Source organism: Ranitomeya imitator, chromosome 7, assembly GCF_032444005.1.
Source record: "Ranitomeya imitator isolate aRanImi1 chromosome 7, aRanImi1.pri, whole genome shotgun sequence".
NCBI classification, from domain to species: domain Eukaryota; kingdom Metazoa; phylum Chordata; class Amphibia; order Anura; family Dendrobatidae; genus Ranitomeya; species Ranitomeya imitator.
Genome location: NC_091288.1, coordinates 90,148,310 through 90,169,248, shown reverse-complemented (window position 1 = coordinate 90,169,248; position 20,939 = coordinate 90,148,310). Strand labels below are relative to the sequence as shown.

Sequence of the window (20,939 nt, the reverse complement as noted above, 5' to 3'; positions counted from 1 at the left end):
TTCATGATAGGAAGGGAGCTTAATATATCAGCCCTGTGGTTCTTATTGGATAGGTGTTCCTCCAATTGACCCATCCAAAAGGTACATAGACCGGGCTACCGAGGTAGCTGCTATGTTGGTTTTAATTAGGGCTGCAGAAGATTCCCAAGCCCTTTTAAGCAGTATGTCGGCCTTCCGATCCATAGGATCGCGCAGATTTGAAGAGTCCTCAAATGGAATGGCTGTCTTTTTAGCAACCTTTGCCACAGGAACATCCACTTTGGGGATCTCTTCCCAAAGTTTGACTTCTTCTGGCTCGAAAGGTAAGCGAGCTTTGAAGTCCTTAGTTAAAACCAGCCGACGTTCTGCCTCCTTCCACTCCTCCAGTATCATGGCGTTGATATGCTCGCTTACTGGGAAGACCGTTTGTTTACGTGACATAAGTCCACCAAACATCAGATCCTGCCTGGATTGAGGCTTGGATGTCTCCTCAATCTGCATCGTGGTCCGCACCGCCTGCACAAGTTCATTTGTATCCTCAGCCTGGAAGAGGTATTTTCTCTGGTGGTCCTGACTCCCTGAAGGAAGTTCCCCTTCCTCTTCTGAGGAGAAGTTATCGGAGGCCGACATGTCCTCCGAGCTATACTCTGGCTCTTTTATGTCTCGTTCCCGTCTGGCTCTCTTACGGCTGGGAACTGGGCTGGACCTCTCCACAATACTGGACAAAGAAGCCTGAACTTCTTCTCATATTAGGGACCTCATTTCTGATAGAAGTGTTGGCTGTTCGTCCCTCATAACCTTGGAAGTGCAATCTGCACACAAGGTTTTTGCATGAGTGTCCGGGAGCTTTACGTTGCATATAGGGCATCTATATGTCTTCCCAGATGATTTGCCAGACTTCTTAACTTGAGGAGGTGGGGCAGCGGGGGTTCCCTTATCCTTAAAAGACATAAGATAGGGAGAAGTAATGGGGTGCCTGAATATATGTGTGTGGATAGGGGGGACAGCGCACTGCGCACTCGCCCCTTCCTCCGCTGGTGTGCTTTCCATGACGATTCTCAGCAGGTCCCCGCAGCGTCCACGCTGGATTAGGAGCGATTCGGCTGCTTGTGCGTCCCACGCTGGAGTGCACACACTCTCCCCGCACTTTTACCTCGTCACCGGAAGTGAAGGTAGCAGATGCCGCGAAACCGGAAGTGACGCGGCTCCCCGGGACTTCCGTCAGAAGCCGCTCTGTCAGACGCCGCACCGCTCTGGATGCTGCACCACATGGAACCGCGTCGCGGCCGAGAGCCTCCCTCCGGGAGGAGCGGCCGCAACAGGAACTCGACCTTCCTGTTCTTTGGAGCCGAGGGACCCCCCGCTGGAGGGTTTCTGCCCTGAGCCTCTTGACAGGGGGAAGGGTATTGGACGAGCCGCATGATCCCCCTGAGCTCCGGTAAGCCAGCACAGCTTCTCTCGTGCGTCCCTTGCAGGGACAGGAAAAACACTGAGGATTGGGGGTGGGACATGCCCTTTTGAACTCTCGTGTGTTTCCTGTCCCAGCAAAGGGGGAGGAGGACGTCCTCCAGGGTGCTGTCAGGAGGGACGTCCTGGAAAATGTGCAATTAAGGTCATTATATTAAGGGAATTAAAAATGACATGAGAATACTAATATCACAGGGACAATAATGACATAGAATAATGGAGCAAAGAGGTGACAGCAGTAAGGTGCTCACTTACAACCTCATAGGTCACAACAAGTAGTTGCCTATTAAAAAGTAGCATAAAGGGAAAACATAAGCTCATTGACTTTTACCATGTTAAGAAGTTCTTCAAGTAATACCCGTGATGGTTGTCCTAGGGATTTCAACACCTCAAGAAACTGGGTATAGCCAATTCTTTCTTTAAACACTTCCTAAATAGATAGAAAATAAATTGTATACATATTATATACTTTACCTAAACAATCACCATATCCGTAACTAAATTATAATTCGGAGTAGTCAAAAATGTTGCAAGATATTAAGAAACGCAATCCCTACAACAGGTAAGATGTGGTGGTCACCCCTGGGACCTCTACCAAACAGCAAAACAAAAGGGCCACGATCAGACAGAGGAGTTTGTTTAAAGGAAATCTGTCAGCAAGTTTTTGCCCTTTTATCTGAGAGAAGCATGATGTAGGGGCAGAGACCCTGATTTCAGTGATGTGTCACTTACTGGGCTGCTTGCTGTAGTTTAATACAATCAGTGTTTTATGAGCAGATTATCAGTATAGGACTAGGCATCTTGTGCCAGGCGGTCCAGCTGTAACTCCGCCCTCACCACGGATTGGCAGCTTGCTGAAATTGTACTCCGAGAACTGCCAATCAGTGGAGTAGGCAGGGTTACACAGAGCTCAGCTTTCATAGCACTGCTACATCTACAGCCGAGAAATCAGGGATTTTATCAAAAGTGCACCAAGCAGCCCAGTAAGTTACATCACTGGAATCAGGCTCTCAGCCCCTACATGATGCTACTCTCAGATTACACAGCAAACACCTGCAGTCAGCCCCTGCATCCCACTGCTCATTAGGGGTAACTATTAATATATCCTACTGACTATAGCGGATTTTACAACACACAAACGTACAGTCTCTCACAAATTGAAAACAGATCTGGCAGAGCTTTCGATCCCGTGTCATATTTTACCTTTGCGCCAGGAGATTTATGTTTCACAGCTGTGAGAGCTTTAATTGTAGAGACGACCAAGGAGTCTAACTGCTCTTGAAAAACCTAAAATGGTAGAAATATAGAGGTAACTGAACAGAATGTGATTTTCTTGGTTTTGGACTTTTCTGGCTGCAGTTATATAAGAAATAAAACATTTATATTAAAGTATTAGCATTTTATAGGACTTCAATACTAATACTATCCCACCACCAGCACTACGAACAGCCTGTAAAGCAAAGACAGGAAAGAAGAAAATGAAAGGAGCTCACATTCATAGCTGGGTAGAACGAACAAGTAGCATAAACATCAAGCTGTTAGATGTCCATGCGAATTGCCTGCACTAGTGACAAAGGCCTTATTCACACATGCAAATTTTGCATCCGCAGAGGAAAAATAAAAATAAAACTTTTCATCTACAAGAGGGACCAATTTTTTTTCTATTCACATTTTCATATTTTTCTTGCATACTCAAAAAATAAGTTCGGTTGGTGATTTTCCATGAGTCTTTGAGCAATCAGTACCTAATAACTTAAATGGACTAGTTATGTTCAGAAAAAGAAACCAGAGCAGGACATGTATACACATTTTTTATGCAGACTATCGGATGAATTAAAAAACAAGACAGATTTGTAATTAGTCCCATAATATGTGTCCGTCTGCCGCTCATGAAAAAAATCATAATGTGATCCAGCTCATCCTTTCCAAACTGAATCCAGTCAATGGAAAAGCCCGTAAACCACACCACTGCATGGCGTTTTTGGTATATATGTCCAAGAAAGGTAAAATATCCAGCTTACAGTATATAAAAACGTCTCATTTTAATTCATCCAAAAGTGAAAAAATGTGTATATTTTTCAAAAAGTTTAAGTGAATAGCCTCCATAAAAAAACAATATGTTTCGAACGCTACAGCATAGTGTAAAATCATACAATCGTTTGCCAATAAATAAAAAATGATTCGTCTGGCCTTAACCTATACGCAGTCTTTTTCTAAAGATTTTTTAATTATCTTATTCTGGAACCCAATTACTGGGAGCGACTTACTGATGCCAAGCAGGTAAGCATGCGTAATAATTAGGTCCAATACATTTTTGAGAAGCCTACTTTACAAATTCTTTGAATCTCCTGTTTAGTCACACAGGCATGGGAAGCAGAGATTGTGTTGCCGATTCCAGGGTACTTGTAATAATGGTTCCCAAAGTTCGTTAGAGCCTTATTTCTGACATATACATATTAGGTGTAAAAAGATTTAGATAGCAATGCACAGTATTACTGCATATAGCACCTGTGCCCATACAGGGAATTACCAACTAGAAAATCCAGTGCAAAACACCAAGGTTACTTACTGGTAGCCGGTTTTTCCGGAGCCCATGACAGCACACCTGAGAGGGATCCGCCCAGTCGGGACAGGAAACCTACTGAAATAAAAGGGCGATACCTCTCCCTCGCTTCAGTTGGTTTTCAGAGCATGAGAGGCCCCCTTGGTTAGTACACATGGCAATCTACCACCACATCATAATAACAAATAACACCCAGCTAAAAAAGTGCGCACCAAAAGGGTGAAAAAAGAAGGGAGGGAATATACAGGTGCTGTCATGGGCTCCGGAAAAACCGGCTACCAGTAAGTAACCTTGGTGTTTTCCCGTCTCCCATGACAGCACACCTGAGAGATTTTTGGAGAAAAACACCTTAGGGAGGGACCATCGCTTGTAGCACCCTTCTACCAAAGGTAAGGTCAGTTGAAGAGGATAGATCTAGTCGGTAGTGTCTAAAGAAGGTAGACGGTGAGGACCAGGCAGCGGCCTTACAAATTTGATCAATCGATACCTCTGCTTTTTCTGCCCAGAAAGTAGCCACAGCTCTGGTGGAGTGAGCCTTGATGCCTTCAGGGATCGGGGCATCACGAGAAGCGTAGGATAAGGAAATGGCCTCCCTAATCCACCTAGCAATAGTACCCTTGGATACCCCATATCCCTTCCTGCTACCCTGGAAAGCTACAAATAAGGACTGATCTTTCCTCCACTGACTAGTCAAAGATATGTACTGCAAAATAGCTCTTCTTACATCCAGTGTATGAAATTTCTCTTCCCCTGGGTTCTTGGGATTATCACAAAAAGATGGTAACACAATTTCTTGGCTTCTATGGAACTTAAGTACTACTTTCGGCAGATATGCCGGATCTGGTCTGAGTACTACTCTGTCATCAAATATCTGCGTGTAAGGAGGGGAGATAGACAGGGCTTGCAAGTCACTCACCCTACGGGCTGATGTCAACGCTACCAGAAGTACTGTCTTAAGAGTGAGTATTTTTATCTATGATTCCTGCAAAGGTTCAAATGGATCACTAGTCATAGCCTCTAACACCAGATTCAAATCCCATGGAGGAACCCTCTGAATTATTACTGGTCTAGACCTACTACAGGATTTTATAAAGCGGGACACCCATCTATTGGAGGACAGATTACAATTATACAAGGCTCCTAATGCCGACACTTGTACTTTGAGCGTATTAGTTGCCAACCCTAGTTGTAAACCCGCCTGTAAAAACTCTAGAATAGTCCCCCAAAGGTTGGCCTGAAAAATCTAGAAACTTTTTCCATGTTCTACCATATATCCTCGATGTTACTGGCTTTCTACTTTTCAACAAGGTGGAGACTAACCCTGGTGAAAACCCCTGCCTACTCAATAATGCCCTCTCAAATTCCAGGCTGCAAGATGGAAGCCCTTCACTTGAGAGTGGCATATTGGACCCTGAGTAAGCAGGTCCGGAATTTCTGTCAGAATCCATGGATCGGTTACTGACATTTGTCTCAGGAGGGAGAACCAAGGTCTTTTTGGCCAAAATAGAGCAATCAAAATTACTCTCGCCTGCTCCATTCTGATCTTCCTTACCACTGTCGGAATCATCGCTATCGGTGGAAACACATACGCGAGACTGAATTTCCATTGTATTTGAAGAGCATCCACCGCAAAGGGTTTCTCTCTCGGGTCTAATGAACAGAAACTCTCTACTTTCCGGTTGTTTAGGGTGGCAAATAAATCTATTACAGGTAAGCCCCAAGCCTGCACTATCTGTTGAAACACCTGGGGATTCAAAGACCACTCTCCTTGTCTCAGTGTCTTGCGACTTAGGTAGTCTGCTTTCGTATTCTTGACTCCCTTTATGTGGAGAGCTGAGAGTGATAGTAGGTGGCGCTCCGCTAGTTGTAGGAGGACAGATGCTGACTTCATCAGGGAAGGGGATCTCGTCCCCCCTTGGTGGTTGATATACGCAACCACTGCATGATTGTCTGACATGACCCTGGTATGGTGACCCTGAAGGATGGGAAGGAAATGTTTTACAGCTCTCTCTACAGCCCATAACTCTCTTAAATTTGACGCCTGTTGCGATTCTAGTTGGGACCAGGATCCCTGAACTGAGAGAGTCTCTAAATGAGCCCCCCATCCTGTACCGCTTGCGTCTGTGGTGATGATCTGCTCTATCGGAGTTATCCACTGGACCCCCGACGCCAAATGATCTCTTACGGCCCACCATTTTAGGGAATCCGTTACCTCTAATGAAAGGCATAGCTTCCCTTCTAAATGCCCTTTTAACCACTTTTGTGCTGACAGGATCTCCCACTGTAACTGTCTTAGATGGAACTGTGCCCATTTTACTGCGGGTATACAGGACGTCAGAGAACCCAACAGGGACATTGCCTTCCTCAACGTCATTACGGGGTGATGAATTGCTGACTCCACAAGATTTTGAATTTTGACCAGCTTGTTTTCTGGTAGGAGACAAAGCTGACGCCTGGAGTCCAGAACTAAACCCAGAAAGGACTGAACTAGCTCCGGCGTCAACCTCGACTTGGTGAGATTTATTTTCCACCCCAACCGCTCTACCGTTGACATGACTTCTTTTATTTGTGCCAGGCAATGTGTTGCTGAGTTCCTTATTATAAGGAAGCCGTCCAGATACGGAACTATAACCACGTTCTGAGAGCGGAGGAAGGACATGACCTCTGTCATTAGCTTGGTGAATATTCTTGGCGCTATAGACAGGCCGAATGGGAGGGCAGTGTATTGATAGTGCATGAGACAACCTTGGACATAAACTGCTACTCTTAGGAATTTTTGGTAGTCCCGATGGATTGGGACGTGGTAGTAGGCGTCCTTTAAGTCTATGGCTGCCATGAAGCAACCTGGGAACAAGAGTTTTATCGCTGTATTCACAGACTCCAATTTGAAGGAGCAGTTTACTACTGACTGGTTTAGTTTTTTTAAATTGACAATAGTTCTCAGTGACCCGTCCGGTTTTCGTATAAAAAAAAAAAAAGAGGGGAGTAAAAACCTTTTCCCTGCTCTTCCCCCTTGACTTCTACCAGAACTCGTTTTGATACCAGCTCCAATGCCTCTGCTTCCAAGGCTAGCTGCTCCTCCGGGGTTTTCCTTTGGGGTGTTAAAACAAAAGTTTGTCGCGGTGGATAAACAAAATCTATTTTTAGGCCGTCTTTGATGACCTTCAGAGTCCAATGACTGGGGGAGATGTTTACCCAGGCTGGGAGAAAAGATGAAGGCCTTCCCCCCACCTCCGGCCTGGCGTCATTGGGAGAGCTTTTTTGCCGATGTAGAAGGACCTTTAAACATATATCCAGATCCCTTCCTGTCTCTGGAGTCCCAATTCCTTCTATCTCCCGGGGGCGGCCCCTACTAAATTTGCCCCTCCGAAAATAAGGCCTTCTAAAGTCCACAGGAAAGCGAGGAAATCCCTTTTTCCATCTCCTGCTTTCTCCAAAATGTCTTCTAATTTTTGACCAAAGAGGAAATGGCCGTCAAACGGTATAGAACAAAGTCTATTTTTTTAAGGTAAATCGCCCAGGCACCCCTTCAACCAGAGAGCACGTCTAGCCGCGTTGGATAAACTTGCCGCCCTAGCCGCCAGCCTTACGGAGTCTGCTGAAGAATCTGCTATAAAAGGCAGCTGCTCCTTTAGCCAAAGTTACATTTATTAAAATGTCATCCCTTGGGGCTTTAGACTTCAGTTGCTCCTCTATCTGCTGTAGCCAGACAATAAGGGTGCGTGAAACACAGGTCCCTGCAATTGCTGGTTTTAAGCCCCCTGCGGTCGCTTCCCAGGTGTGTCTTAGGAACCCATCCGTTTTCTTATCTAAGGGATCCCTTAACACACCAGAGTCTTCTAAGGGAAGGGATAACTTTTTAGACGCTCTACCTACCGCACCATCGATTTTCGGAACTTTATCCCATGTTTCCGAATCTTTCTCCTCAAAGGGGTAATGTGTCTTTTAGAAGCCAAGGGTAGATTACCCGATTTTTCCGGCTTCCTCCATTCCTTTTCTATAAGGGCCTTTACTCTGGAATTAACTGGAAAGGTGCGCTTTCTCTTCTCCTCTAGACCCCCAAACATTATGTCCTCCAGGGACTTGGCCGCTTTCTCATCTTTTAGGCCCATTGAAGCTCTAACGGCTTTTACTAGTTTGTCCGTGTTCTCGGTTAGAAAGCACGGACGGCCTCCAACATCACTATCGGAAGAGGAGCCAGAGGACTTAGAGGAAGAGGAGCAGGGAGATAATGGTTCCTCCTGACATTCCTCGTCAGAAACAGAAACCTCGTAAACCGAAACTGGTTCTGGGTTTTTACCACCCTTTTTCTTAAGGGCTGCTTTTACAGAGCCTTGTACTTCTGCTCTTATTATTGCTCTAAGACTAGAGGCAAAGTCAGGGGTCTCTTCCAGGATAGTCTTTTGGATGCAATCTACACAAAGACTTTTCTGCCACTGGACTGCCAACGGAACTCTACAGAGAGCACATTCCCTATTCTTTGACTTGGAGCTAGCCTTCCTCGGTGCCTGCCAAGTAAACAGAAAATGTAGCCCATTACCACCAGGGTGACATTCACGTAGATCACTCACCACCCTCTGACCATAAAGGGTACCGGATTCCGAGGCGGACTAGGAGCACGGGGAACGTTCCTTCCACTCGAGCGGCTATTCTTCTTAGCACGTTGGTGAGCCGGTGCATCACCTGATAAGGGCTCTTGCTGCTGCTGCTGTAATGACTCCTGCTGCTGATCCATACGATCCTCCATCTCTGGAATCTGTATGAAGGTGAGCGACGTTCTGTGCAGCCACCCCTTTAATAAAGGGTCTTCCACAGTGCTCCCCGCCTCTTCCGGTATCCAATTCGCTCCTCTCCCCCTCCTGTACACCGCCGGGAAGCGTGTAATGTTACCGGCGTTCATTCCATGGGCGCCGCCATCTTGGATCTGGCGCGCCGCTCTGACGTCACACAGGCACGCCGATTCCCAGCGTGCCTTGCGCTGAACGCCAGCCGCGCCCCCGGAAGTCGCCCAGCAGAGGGGGAGAGAGCGGCGTGGCAGACGCAGAATGGCCCCCAGAGTCCGGACTGCGCTGGACCGACGCCTGCACGTGCACAAGAGCCCGGAGGATCTGCGGACGGCGCTACCATCAACCTAAAGGACGGCATACAGGCGTCCTGCCTGCGCTTCCAGTGCCGGGACAGGAGTGGGTAAGTGGATCTTCAATCATAAAGAAAAAGAAAAATACCGCCGTGATTTCAGCACAAGGGTTCCCATCAGGACAGGAAACCGAACTGAAGCGAGGGAGAGGTACCGCCCTTTTATTTCAGTAGGTTTCCTGTCCCGGCTGGGCGGATCCCTCTCTCTCAGGTGTGCTATCATGAGAGACGGGAAAAATATAGTTACCACATATAAAGAAAGAATTGCACATAAAGGATCAAACTGAAATGTAAAACAATTAGTTTATTAGACACTATGGTATAAAGATTCATAACATATAACACTATTGTGGGATTCTGAGATGGATAAAACTACAAAGGAACCACAGGTCAAAGGCAAATCCATATGAATTGTCATTACAGCACCCTTCAACAACCATCAATCATATATGTTATTTTGGATTATCTCAATGAGAATAACTGTTTAACTCCATATCAGCATGGGTTTATGAGAAATCGCTCCTGTCAAACCAATCTAATCAGTTTTTATGAAGAGGTAAGCTATAGGCTGGACCACGGTGAGTCATTGGACGTGGTATATCTCGATTTTTCCAAAGCGTTTGATACCGTGCCGCACAAGAGGTTGGTACACAAAATGAGAATGCTTGGCCTGGGGGAAAATGTGTGTAAATGGGTTAGTAACTGGCTTAGTGATAGAAAGCAGAGGGTGGTTATAAATGGTATAGTCTCTAACTGGGTCGCTGTGACCAGTGGGGTACCGCAGGGGTCAGTATTGGGACCTGTTCTCTTCAACATATTCATTAATGATCTGGTAGAAGGTTTACACAGTAAAATATCGATATTTGCAGATGATACAAAACTATGTAAAGCAGTTAATACAAGAGAAGATAGTATTCTGCTACAGATGGATCTGGATAAGTTGGAAACTTGGGCTGAAAGGTGGCAGATGAGGTTTAACAATGATAAATGTAAGGTTATACACATGGGAAGAAGGAATCAATGTCACCATTACACACTGAATGGGAAACCACTGGGTAAATCTGACAGGGAGAAGGACTTGGGGATCCTAGTTAACGATAAACTTACCTGGAGCAGCCAGTGCCAGGCAGCAGCTGCCAAGGCAAACAGGATCATGGGGTGTATTAAAAGAGGTCTGGATACACATGATGAGAGCATTATACTGCCTCTGTACAAATCCCTAGTTAGACCGCACATGGAGTACTGTGTCCAGTTTTGGGCACCGGTGCTCAGGAAGGATATAATGGAACTAGAGAGAGTACAAAGGAGGGCAACAAAATTAATAAAGGGGATGGGAGAACTACAATACCCAGATAGATTAGCGAAATTAGGATTATTTAGTCTAGAAAAAAGACGACTGAGGGGCGATCTAATAACCATGTATAAGTATATAAGGGGACAATACAAATATCTCGCTGAGGATCTGTTTATACCAAGGAAGGTGACGGGCACAAGGGGGCATTCTTTGCGTCTGGAGGAGAGAAGGTTTTTCCACCAACATAGAAGAGGATTCTTTACTGTTAGGGCAGTGAGAATCTGGAATTGCTTGCCTGAGGAGGTGGTGATGGCGAACTCAGTCGAGGGGTTCAAGAGAGGCCTGGATGTCTTCCTGGAGCAGACCAATATTGTATCATACAATTAGGTTCTGTAGAAGGACGTAGATCTGGGGATTTATTATGATGGAATATAGGCTGAACTGGATGGACAAATGTCTTTTTTCGGCCTTACTAACTATGTTACTATGTTACTGACTGGTTTTCTAAGCATAGCTGTGTGAACCACTCCCAAATCCCCATTACCTGACAATGCAAGGTCTACAAATTGTATAGTTTTATTGGAATACGAAGCAGTGAATTTCAAATTCATACTTTGATATCTAACAACATTTGGTATGGCTGCCATGTCTACTCTCCATTTAATGAGGAGGTCAATGACATAGAAACCATACCACATCAACTGATTACCAAAGAGTTAATGTCAGAGAAAATAAGTATTCCGATGAAACTATACAATTTTTAGACAAATTGTTGGGCAATGTGGATTTGGGAGTGGTTCACACAGCTAAGTTTAGAAAGCCAGTCAGTGGCAATACTTTGTTGTGAGCAGACAGCTGCTTTTTTCCTACACCATTTTTTTTCTCTCTCGTTATTGCTGGCCAGCAGAGCAAGCAGGGTCCCACCCGAAAAGCTGAGTCTGGTATATATGCAGAGTGGCGAGTTCATCTCAACTTTATATTTTACATCATTCTGCTGTTTTCCAAAACAGGATGAGGTCTATAAAGTAAAGAACACCATACATACAATCAAATATGGTGTAGATTCAAAGACATTTGGGGTTGTTTTGCTACCTTTGGCACGGAGTGCCTTGACTGTGTGCAAGGCATCAATAAATCTGAAGATTACCAAATTATTTTGAGCTGCAATGTGCCCAGTGTCATAAAGCTGTGTTTGCGTCCTAGGTCATGGGTCTTCCAGAATGACAAAGACCCCAGACATAACTCAAGAAGCATCCAGAAATGGATGGAAACAAAGCGCTGAAGAGTTCTGAAGCGGCAGCAACGGGTCCGGACCTAAATCCCATTGAACGCCTGTGGAGAGATCTTAACATTGCTGTTGGGAGAAGGCACCTTTAAATATGAGAGACCTGGAGCAGTTTGCAAAAGAAGAGTGGTCCAAAATTCCAGTTGAGAGGTGTAAGAAGCTTCTTGATAGTTATAGGAAGCAATTGAAGGCAGTTATTTATTGCAAAGGTTGCGGAACCAAATAAGTTGAGGGTGCCAAAAATTTTGTTCGGACCATTTTTGAGGTTTTATGTGAAATGATGTCCAATTTGTCCCTTCTTCTGTTTTCTTGTGATGTTCCAAAACACACAAAATAAACATGAATAGCAAAACATGTAATTGTAACTTTTAAAGGGAGACCCGCTTTATTTTCGGGAACAATATCAAGGTTGCCAACACCTTTTGCCATGACTGTACACCACAGCACGGTCAAACAGTAGCTGCGTCTTTTATAATCTCCCATAACAAGAAATGTTTGCAGGATGAGGGTATAAAATCCATGTCTACACATTCAATAAACAATACGGTTTCCATTTGATTAAAAAGGAAAATTTTTAAGAACTTGAATATTTTGTTTTTATTTTTTTAATCCATACAACCCTTTGTAATATGTTCTTCAATTCCCAGCACATGTAGAGCACACTATGACGTTGCTTCGCTAAACCAAGGCCAAAAAAGCTACAACCAAGATAAACCGAAGATGAATGTATCATTTTGTAAAAAGATATTTAATGCGAGGACAGCATGCTAAGGACAGTTGCTCATTTGCAATACAAGGACATTGTAGGACAGATTATTGGCACCGGAATTACTAAGCTTGCATGTAGGTGGGCTAATCAACAGCCTGAATCTTGGAGGCAGAGAGGAAATGGGTGCAAAACAGATAGACAATTAAAAAAATGGCAAAATAGAGTTAGAACTGATTGATAATACAAACACATAACATTACCCTAGTGACAAAGGAAAAGTTTGTGAATGTTAATTTTCGATATTAACTTATTGGAATACTGGAAAGCAGACATTATAAATACTACAAGAATCAGTGAACACACACACACAGAAGCACGCACTGACATACAACAGATAGAAGCCCAGAACACCAGTCCACCGAAACAGCTAAGATTGAAGATACTAGGTTTCCTACGAAAGTATATTACCGTCATTGCTATGGTGTAGTGCAGAATAACCAGGCCACCACATTACTACTACTCAGCTTAAAAGGGCTCCATACCATAAACTATTGGCTTCTAAACCGTGAACATGACACATAGGTCATCATTTGTTGTTCTCTGTACTTGCCCATCTACGGCAGTCCCATAGACAACGAATGGGAGGCCTATTTCAGTTTGGGGGATGGAATGACTTTCAATGACCCATTAAAGAGAGATTGACACCTTAAATTAATTACATTGCTGCCAATTTCTATTTTGGCATCTCATTTTAAATTTGAGATTAATGTAAAAAAAAAAAACATAGGACAAACATTACACTATGCATGCAAAGAAAGCACATTCACCATCATGTAATGAAATGTCATTCGCCGTTTCTGATCATCAATAGCATTTCAAGAGGGACCGTCCCAGGTCAAAAGTGGCCACTTTTTGCTCTTAAGTGTATCCTTGCTGTTCCCGATTATTGATTTTTGTTCTCTTCTTAAAATCTTCCATATGGCGCCACAGAACGCGCTTTTTTTTTATTTACAGCAAATTTTTATGGTGTTTACCCAATTACGAAGGAGACGTGGATACAGTAACTGGATTCTCTAGGGACATATTTAGGCTGCAACACCTCTTGGTAAAAACCATAAAAAGTAGCACTATATAAAATGGTCCATACTTCTGGATTAAAAAAAAAATTAAAAAAAAATACTCAGGGAGCAGCAGGAATAAAATACGGTAAGTGTAAAAACTGGCCACTTAACCTGTTAACAGGTCCTCTGTAAAGCACCACTCCAGCGTGTTTTCTTTATTTCAGTGCTGGAGGGGTGCTACTAATTTAGGTTCTCTGACCCTAGTATTACACTTATTAGCAGGGCCTGAGTGGCCATCTGGCAAATGCCAAAAGGGCCTGTCTGTCCATGGGCTGCCTTGTCTGCTATGTTGTTAGCAGAATCGGGGTTCTCAAGACACCCATACTGTTAAGAGTTGTGATGGAGCAAAAAGTCACTTACCCCAGCAGGCCATGGGTATCATTAGAAATATTGGTATTGTAGTAAATTTTGCTTTCTTCCATTCAGGATACTATTAAAAATATATCCCCATCTGGTGCTTCGGGACAGGGATGGCATGGGCCTGTGTGATTTCAAATGCCAGGGCTATAACTCAGCCCCAGTCCATACCTGCTTACTAGCGGCAGTTTTCATCTGTTACTGGCACCGCTCTGGTCAGTCTCCAGCAGTTTGTGACCTCCTGGATCTCTCCAGTGTCTGCTGGAGCGGGCCGGAAGTTGCGTCTCAATGTAAACCTATGAGAGCCCTATTGAGGCCAGAACAAGGCTCTCAGACTTCCAGAGCTTCCGGTCAGTCGAGGTTGCAGTCAAAAGATGGTGGAGTGGTGCAGGGAGGCGCTGAAGATGGCAGTCGGTAAGTAGAAAAATACTTTAGCGATCCAGCAGGTCACAAACTGTAGGAGACCGATCAGAGCAGTGCCAGTAACAGAAGAAGATGGTGGCTGGTAAGTATAAGACTAGGAGCACGGAACTTAGATTAGTAGCATCACTCTAGCACTGCATTAAAAAAAAAAAAAAAATTTGGAGCGGTGCTTTAAAGGTGGTATCCCATAAGGAAAGCAATTTCTCTACATAAGCCTCATTAGTTCATATGCATGACATGGAGGGCGTTTCCTACTTGGCATCCTCTCTATAGACCAGGGTTTGCAGTGGCAATTCTCATGGACTTGATGCAATTACCCATTACATGGTCGCTAAATCAAAAGAATAGGCAACATGTAATACTTCATTTCCCCTGCAGAAGAAACACATGCCACTGCAGCAGACTACCCATGGTAAGAGATCTGAAAAAAACAGCGATCTGCTGAGGGGTCCAGATGGAACAACCCCTCATCACATATCATCAATATTAACAGAAAGATGTGATTTGTATAAAACCAATAGGCTGGGTGGAAGTAAAGTTGTGGCCATGTTATTCTGGGCACTTTTAGACCATCTTACAGTGTTGCCAGCTACGTGTACCTGATTTTCATTCATTTCTGTCAGTAATTTGTTGGCAAGGTCTTTTTCACTCTTGTCTGCCCCTCTAGTGTTAGCGCTTAACAAGAGCTGCAGGATGGAGACAAGAACATTGCAGAAAGGTGGATTATAGGTTAGCAGCAGCCAAAGAGAGCGAGGGTCTGTCTGTGTCTATGAGGACATGCACGTTACCATCGGGGCAATGCACAGGACCATTATGATAATGCTTTCAGGACACGGACCTTTCACAGGAGTATACACAGTATACATGTCCATGACAAGCTACACAGATGTGATAAAGTAACTAAATATGTATTGGTATTTTCACACTTTACTATACTCAGGCTACGTGATGTGCACGCTCCAGTCACCGTCTATGGGCTGGTGGCAGAGAGCAGAGTACAGGGCTTGGCCATCTCTGACAGTCACAAAGACCATGAGTGGAGTAGGACCACACAAGACCGACCACCACCGTACTCAAACTACGCACACAGGACCTCCTGTACACGAGACTAGTGGGCTATCCGCTCTGGTGGATTCAGGGATTAGACTCTTATTCCTCATCTGTAATTATAAAAGTGGGACAGCCCCTGAAAATTCATAACATGTCTATTACTGCAAAATATAGTTATCCACCACTTAAAGGGAACCTGTCAGCAGGTTTGTGCTCAGTAACCTACAGTGTCAGGTCGGCGCCATTATACTAATTACAATGATACCTGGGTGATGAAATCCGTCTTGTGGTTGTTGTTTAATCTTTGTTTTCATTTTTGAGTTAATGATATGCTCGTTCTCCGGGTATTTTAATCAGTATAACGGTGCTGACCTGACACTGTCCGTAGGTTACTCAGCATAACCCTGCTGACAGGTTCTCTTTAAAATTATTTTTTTTCCCTCAAATTAGATTCACTGAAGAGTTTAAAATTTCATTGTATAGATTCCAACAACATAAAAGAGTTATTACACCTAATTACTTATGGCGCTAAGAGACAAACAATCTGTCATTGCTGTATGTCTACATGGTGGTAATTACAGCGCCATGCAAGATTACTTAAAATGCAATGAATAGGTGTATGTATGTAAATACAGTTGTGTGAAGTTTGCCCCTTCCTGATTTCCTATTCTTTTGCATGTTTGTCACGCTTAAATGTTTCAGATCCCAAATAAATTTAAATATTAGGCAAAGATAAAACAAGTAATCACAAAATGCAGTTTTAAATGAATGTCTTTATTAAAGGGGAAAAAAATCCAACCCTACAGGGCGCTGCGTTAAAAAGTGATTGCCCCCTAAACCTAATAACTGGTTTCGCCACCCTTATCAGCAAGCGTTTGTGATAACTGACAAGGAGTCTTTTATAATGCTCTGGAGAAATTTTGGCCCACTCATCTTTGCAGAATTGTTGTAATTCAGCCACATTTGAAGGTTTCCAAAGCATGAACTGTCTTTTTAAGATCATGCCACAGCAGCACCAGAGATTAAAGGTCAGAAAATTGACTAGGCCACTACCAAGTCTTAAATTTGTATTTCTTAAGTTATTCAGAGGTGGACTTGCTGGTGTGTTTTGGATCATTGTCCTGCTGCATAACCCAACTGCGCTTCAGCTTGAGGAGGTGGTGATGGCGAACTCAGTCGAGGGGTTCAAGAGAGGCCTGGATGTCTTCCTGGAGCAGAACAATATTGTATCATACAATTATTAGGTTCTGTAGAAGGACGTAGATCTGGGGATTTATTATGATGGAATATAGGCTGAACTGGATGGACAAATGTCTTTTTTCGGCCTTACTAACTATGTTACTATGTTACTATGTCATGAACAGATTGCTGGACATTCTCCTTCAGGATTTTTAGGTAGACAACAGAATTTAACCCCTTCATGACCCAGCCTATTTTGACCTTAAAGACCTTGCCGTTTTTTGCAATTCTGACCAGTGTCCCTTTATGAGGTAATAACTCAGGAACGCTTCAACGGATCCTAGCGGTTCTGAGATTGTTTTTTCGTGACATATTGGGCTTCATGTTAGTGGTAAATTTAGGTCAATAAATTCTGCGTTTATTTGTGATAAAAACGGAAATTTGGCGAAAATTTTGAAAATTTCGCAATTTTCACATTTTGAATTTTTATTCTGTTAAACCAGAGAGATATGTGACACAAAATAGTTAATAAATAACATTTCCCACATGTTTACTTTACATCAGCACAATTTTGGAAACAAAATTTTTTTTTGTTAGGAAGTTATAAGGGTTAAAATTTGACCAGCGATTTCTCATTTTTACAACGAAATTTACAAAACCATTTTTTTTACGGACCACCTCACATTTGAAGTCAGTTTGAGGGGTCTATATGGCTGAAAATACCCAAAAGTGACACCATTCTAAAAACTGCACCCCTCAAGGTACTCAAAACCACATTCAAGAAGTTTATTAACCCTTCAGGTGCTTCACAGCAGCAGAAGCAACATGGAAGGAAAAAATGAACATTTAACTTTTTAGTCACAAAAATTATCTTTTAGCAACAATTTTTTTATTTTCCCAATGGTAAAAGGAGAAACTGAACCACGAAAGTTGTTGTCCAATTTGTCCTGAGTACGCTGATACCTCATATGTGGGGGTAAACCACTGTTTGGGCGCACGGCAGGGCTTGGGAGGGAAGGAGCGCCATTTGACTTTTTGAATCAAAAATTGGCTCCACTCTTTAGCGGACACCATGTCACGTTTGGAGAGCCCCCGTGTGCCTAAAAATTGGAGCTCCCGCACAAGTGACCCCATTTTGGAAACTAGACGCCCCAAGGAACTTATCTAGATGCATAGTGAGCACTTTGAACCCCCAGGTGCTTCACAAATTGATCCGTAAAAATGAAAAAGTACTTTTTTTTCACAAAAAAATTCTTTTAGCCTCAATTTTTTCATTTTCACATGGGCAACAGGATAAAATGGATCCTAAAATGTGTTGGGCAATTTCTCCTGAGTACACCAATACCTGACATGTGGGGGTAAACCACTGTTTGGGCACATGGTAAGGCTCGGAAGGGAAGGAGCGCCATTTGACTTTTTGAATGAAAAATTATTTCCATCGTTAGCGGACACCATGTCGCGTTTGGATAGCTCCTGTGTGCCTAAACATTGGCGCTCCCCCACAAGTGACCCCATTTTGGAAACTAGACCCCCCAAGGAACTTATTTAGATGCCTAGTGAGCACTTTAAACCCCCAGGTGCTTCACAGAAGTTTATAACGCAGAGCCATGAAAATAAAAAAAAAAAATTATTTTCTCAAAAATGATTTTTTAGCCTGGAATTTCCTATTTTGCCAAGGATAATGGGAGAAATTGGACCCCAAATATTGTTGTCCAGTTTGTCCTGAGTACGCTGATACCCCATATGTGGGGGTAAACCACTGTTTGGGCGCACGGCAGGGCTCGGAAGGGATGGCACGCCATTTGGCTTTTTAAATGGAAAATTAGCTCCAATCATTAGCGGACACCATGTCACGTTTGGAGAGCCCCTGTGTGCTTAAACATTGGAGATCCCCCAGAAATGACACCATTTTGGAAACTAGACCCCCAAAAGAACTAATCTAGATGTGTGGTGAGGACTTTGAACCCCCAAGTGCTTCACAGAAGTTTATAACGCAGAGCCATGAAAATAAAAAAAAAAAAATTATTTTCTCAAAAATGATCTTTTAGCCTGCAATTTTTTATTTTCCCAAGGGTAACAGGAGAAATTTGACCCCAAAAGTTGTTGTCCAGTTTCTCCTGAGTACGCTGATACCCCATATGTGGGGGTAAACTACTGTTTGGGCACATGCCGGGGCTTGGAATTGAAGTAGTGACGTTTTGAAATGCAGACTTTGATGGAATGCTCTGCGGGCGTCACGTTGCGTTTGCAGAGCCCCTGATGTGGCTTAACAGTAGAAACCCCCCACAAGTGACCCCATTTTGGAAACTAGACCCCGAAAGGAACTTATCTAGATGTGTGGTGAGCACTTTGAACCCCCAAGTGCTTCATAGAAGTTTATAATGCAGAGCCGTGAAAATAATAAATACGTTTTCTTTCCTCAAAAATAATTATTTAGCCCAGAATTTTTTATTTTCCTAAGGGTTACAGGAGAAATTGGACCCCAAAAGTTGTTGTCCAGTTTCTCCTGAGTACGCTGATACCCCATGAGTGGGGGTAAACCACTGTTTGGGCACACGTCGGGGCTCAGAAGGGAAGTAGTGACTTTTGAAATGCAGACTTTGATGGAATGGTCTGCGGGTATCACGTTGCGTTTGCAGAGCCCCTGGTGTGCCTGAACAGTAGAAACCCCCACAAGTGACCCCATTTTAGAAACTAGACCCCCCCAAGGAACTTATCTAGATATGTGGTGAGCACTTTGAACCCCCAAGTGCTTCACAGACGTTTACAACGCAGAGCCGTGAAAATAAAAAATAATTTTTCTTTCCTCAAAAATTATGTTTTAGCAAGCATTTTTTTAGATTCACAAGGGTAACAGGAGAAATTGGACCCCAGTAATTGTTGCGCAGTTTGTCCTGAGTATGCTGGTACCCCATATGTGGGGGTAAACCACTGTTTGGACACACGTCAGGGCTCGGAAGTGAGGGAGCACCATTTGACTTTTTGAATACGAGATTGGCTGGAATCAATGGTGGCGCCATGTTGCGTTTGGAGACCCCTGATGTGCCTAAACAGTGGTAACCCCTCAATTCTAACTCCAACACTAACCCCAACACACCCCTAACCCTAATCCCAACTGTAGCCATAACCCTAATCACAACCCTAAACGCAACACACCCCTAACCACAACCCTAACCCCAACACACCCCTAACCCTAACCACAACACACCCCTAACCACAACCCTAATTCCAACCCTAACCCTAATGCTATGTGCCCACGTTGCGGATTCGTGTGAGATATTTCCGCACCATTTTTGAAAAATCCACGGGTAAAAGGTACTGCGTTTTACCTGCGGATTTTCCGCGGATTTCCAGTGTTTTTTGTGCGGATTTCACCTGCGGATTCCTATTGAGGAACAGGTGTAAAACGCTGCGGAATCCGCACAAAGAATTGACATGCTGCGGAAAATACAACGCAGCGTTTCCGCGCGGTATTTTCCGCACCATGGGCACAGCGGATTTGGTTTTTCATATGTTTACATGGTACTGTAAACCTGATGGAACACTGCTGCGAATCCGCAGCGGCCAATCCGCAGCCAAATCCGCACAGTGTGCACATAGCCTAATTCTAAAGGTATGTGCACACGCTGCGGAAAACGCTGTGGATCCGCAGCAGTTTCCCATGAGTTTACAGTTCAATGTAAACCTACGGGAAACAAAAATCGCTGTACACATGCTGCGGAAAAACTGCACGGAAACGCAGCGGTTTACATTCCGCAGCATGTCACTTCTTTGTGCGGATTCCGCAGCGGTTTTACAACTGCTCCAATAGAAAATCGCAGTTGTAAAACCGCAGTGAAATGCGCAGAAAAAAACGCGGTAAATCCGCCATAAATCCGCAGCGGTTTAGCACTGCGGATTTATCAAATCCGCAGCGGAAAAATCCGCAGAGGAACAGAATACGTGTGCACATACCGAAACCCTAACCCTAGCCCTAACCCTACCCCTACCCCTAACCCTACCCCTAACCCTACCCCTACCCCTAACCGTAACCCTACCCCTAACCCTATTCTAACATTAGTGGAAAAAAAAAATTTCTTTATTTTTTTTATTGTCCCTACCTATGGGGGTGACAAAGGGGGGGGGGGGTCATTTATTATTTTTTTTATTTTGATCACTGAGATATAATCTATCTCAGTGATCAAAATGCACTTTGGAACTAATCTGCCGGCCGGCAGACGCACTGCGCATGCGCCCGCCATTTTGGAAGATGGCGGCGCCCAGGGAGAAGACGGACGGGACCCCGGCTGGATCGGTAAGTATGATGGGGTGGGGGGGACCACGGGGGGGGGGGGGGGATCGGAGCACGGGGGGGTGAATCGGAGCGCGGGAGGGGT

The 20,939-nt window shown here is 44.0% G+C and overlaps 1 protein-coding gene across 3 annotated transcripts in view; it reads right to left on the bottom strand.

Moving 5' to 3' along the window:
• Positions 1-20,939, bottom strand: part of NBEAL1 (neurobeachin like 1) — a 287,965-nt gene that overhangs the window by 163,262 nt on the left and 103,764 nt on the right. For 2 of the 3 annotated variants that reach the window (XM_069733636.1, XM_069733638.1), the window contains exons 11-13: positions 14,934-15,020; positions 2,650-2,733; positions 1,778-1,876 (exon numbers count right to left, since the gene is read on the bottom strand). In XM_069733636.1, the coding sequence (XP_069589737.1) occupies positions 1,778-1,876; positions 2,650-2,733; positions 14,934-15,020 (270 nt within the window). The remainder of the gene's footprint in view (positions 1-1,777; positions 1,877-2,649; positions 2,734-14,933; positions 15,021-20,939) is intronic. The other variant, XM_069733637.1, reaches the window with a different exon arrangement.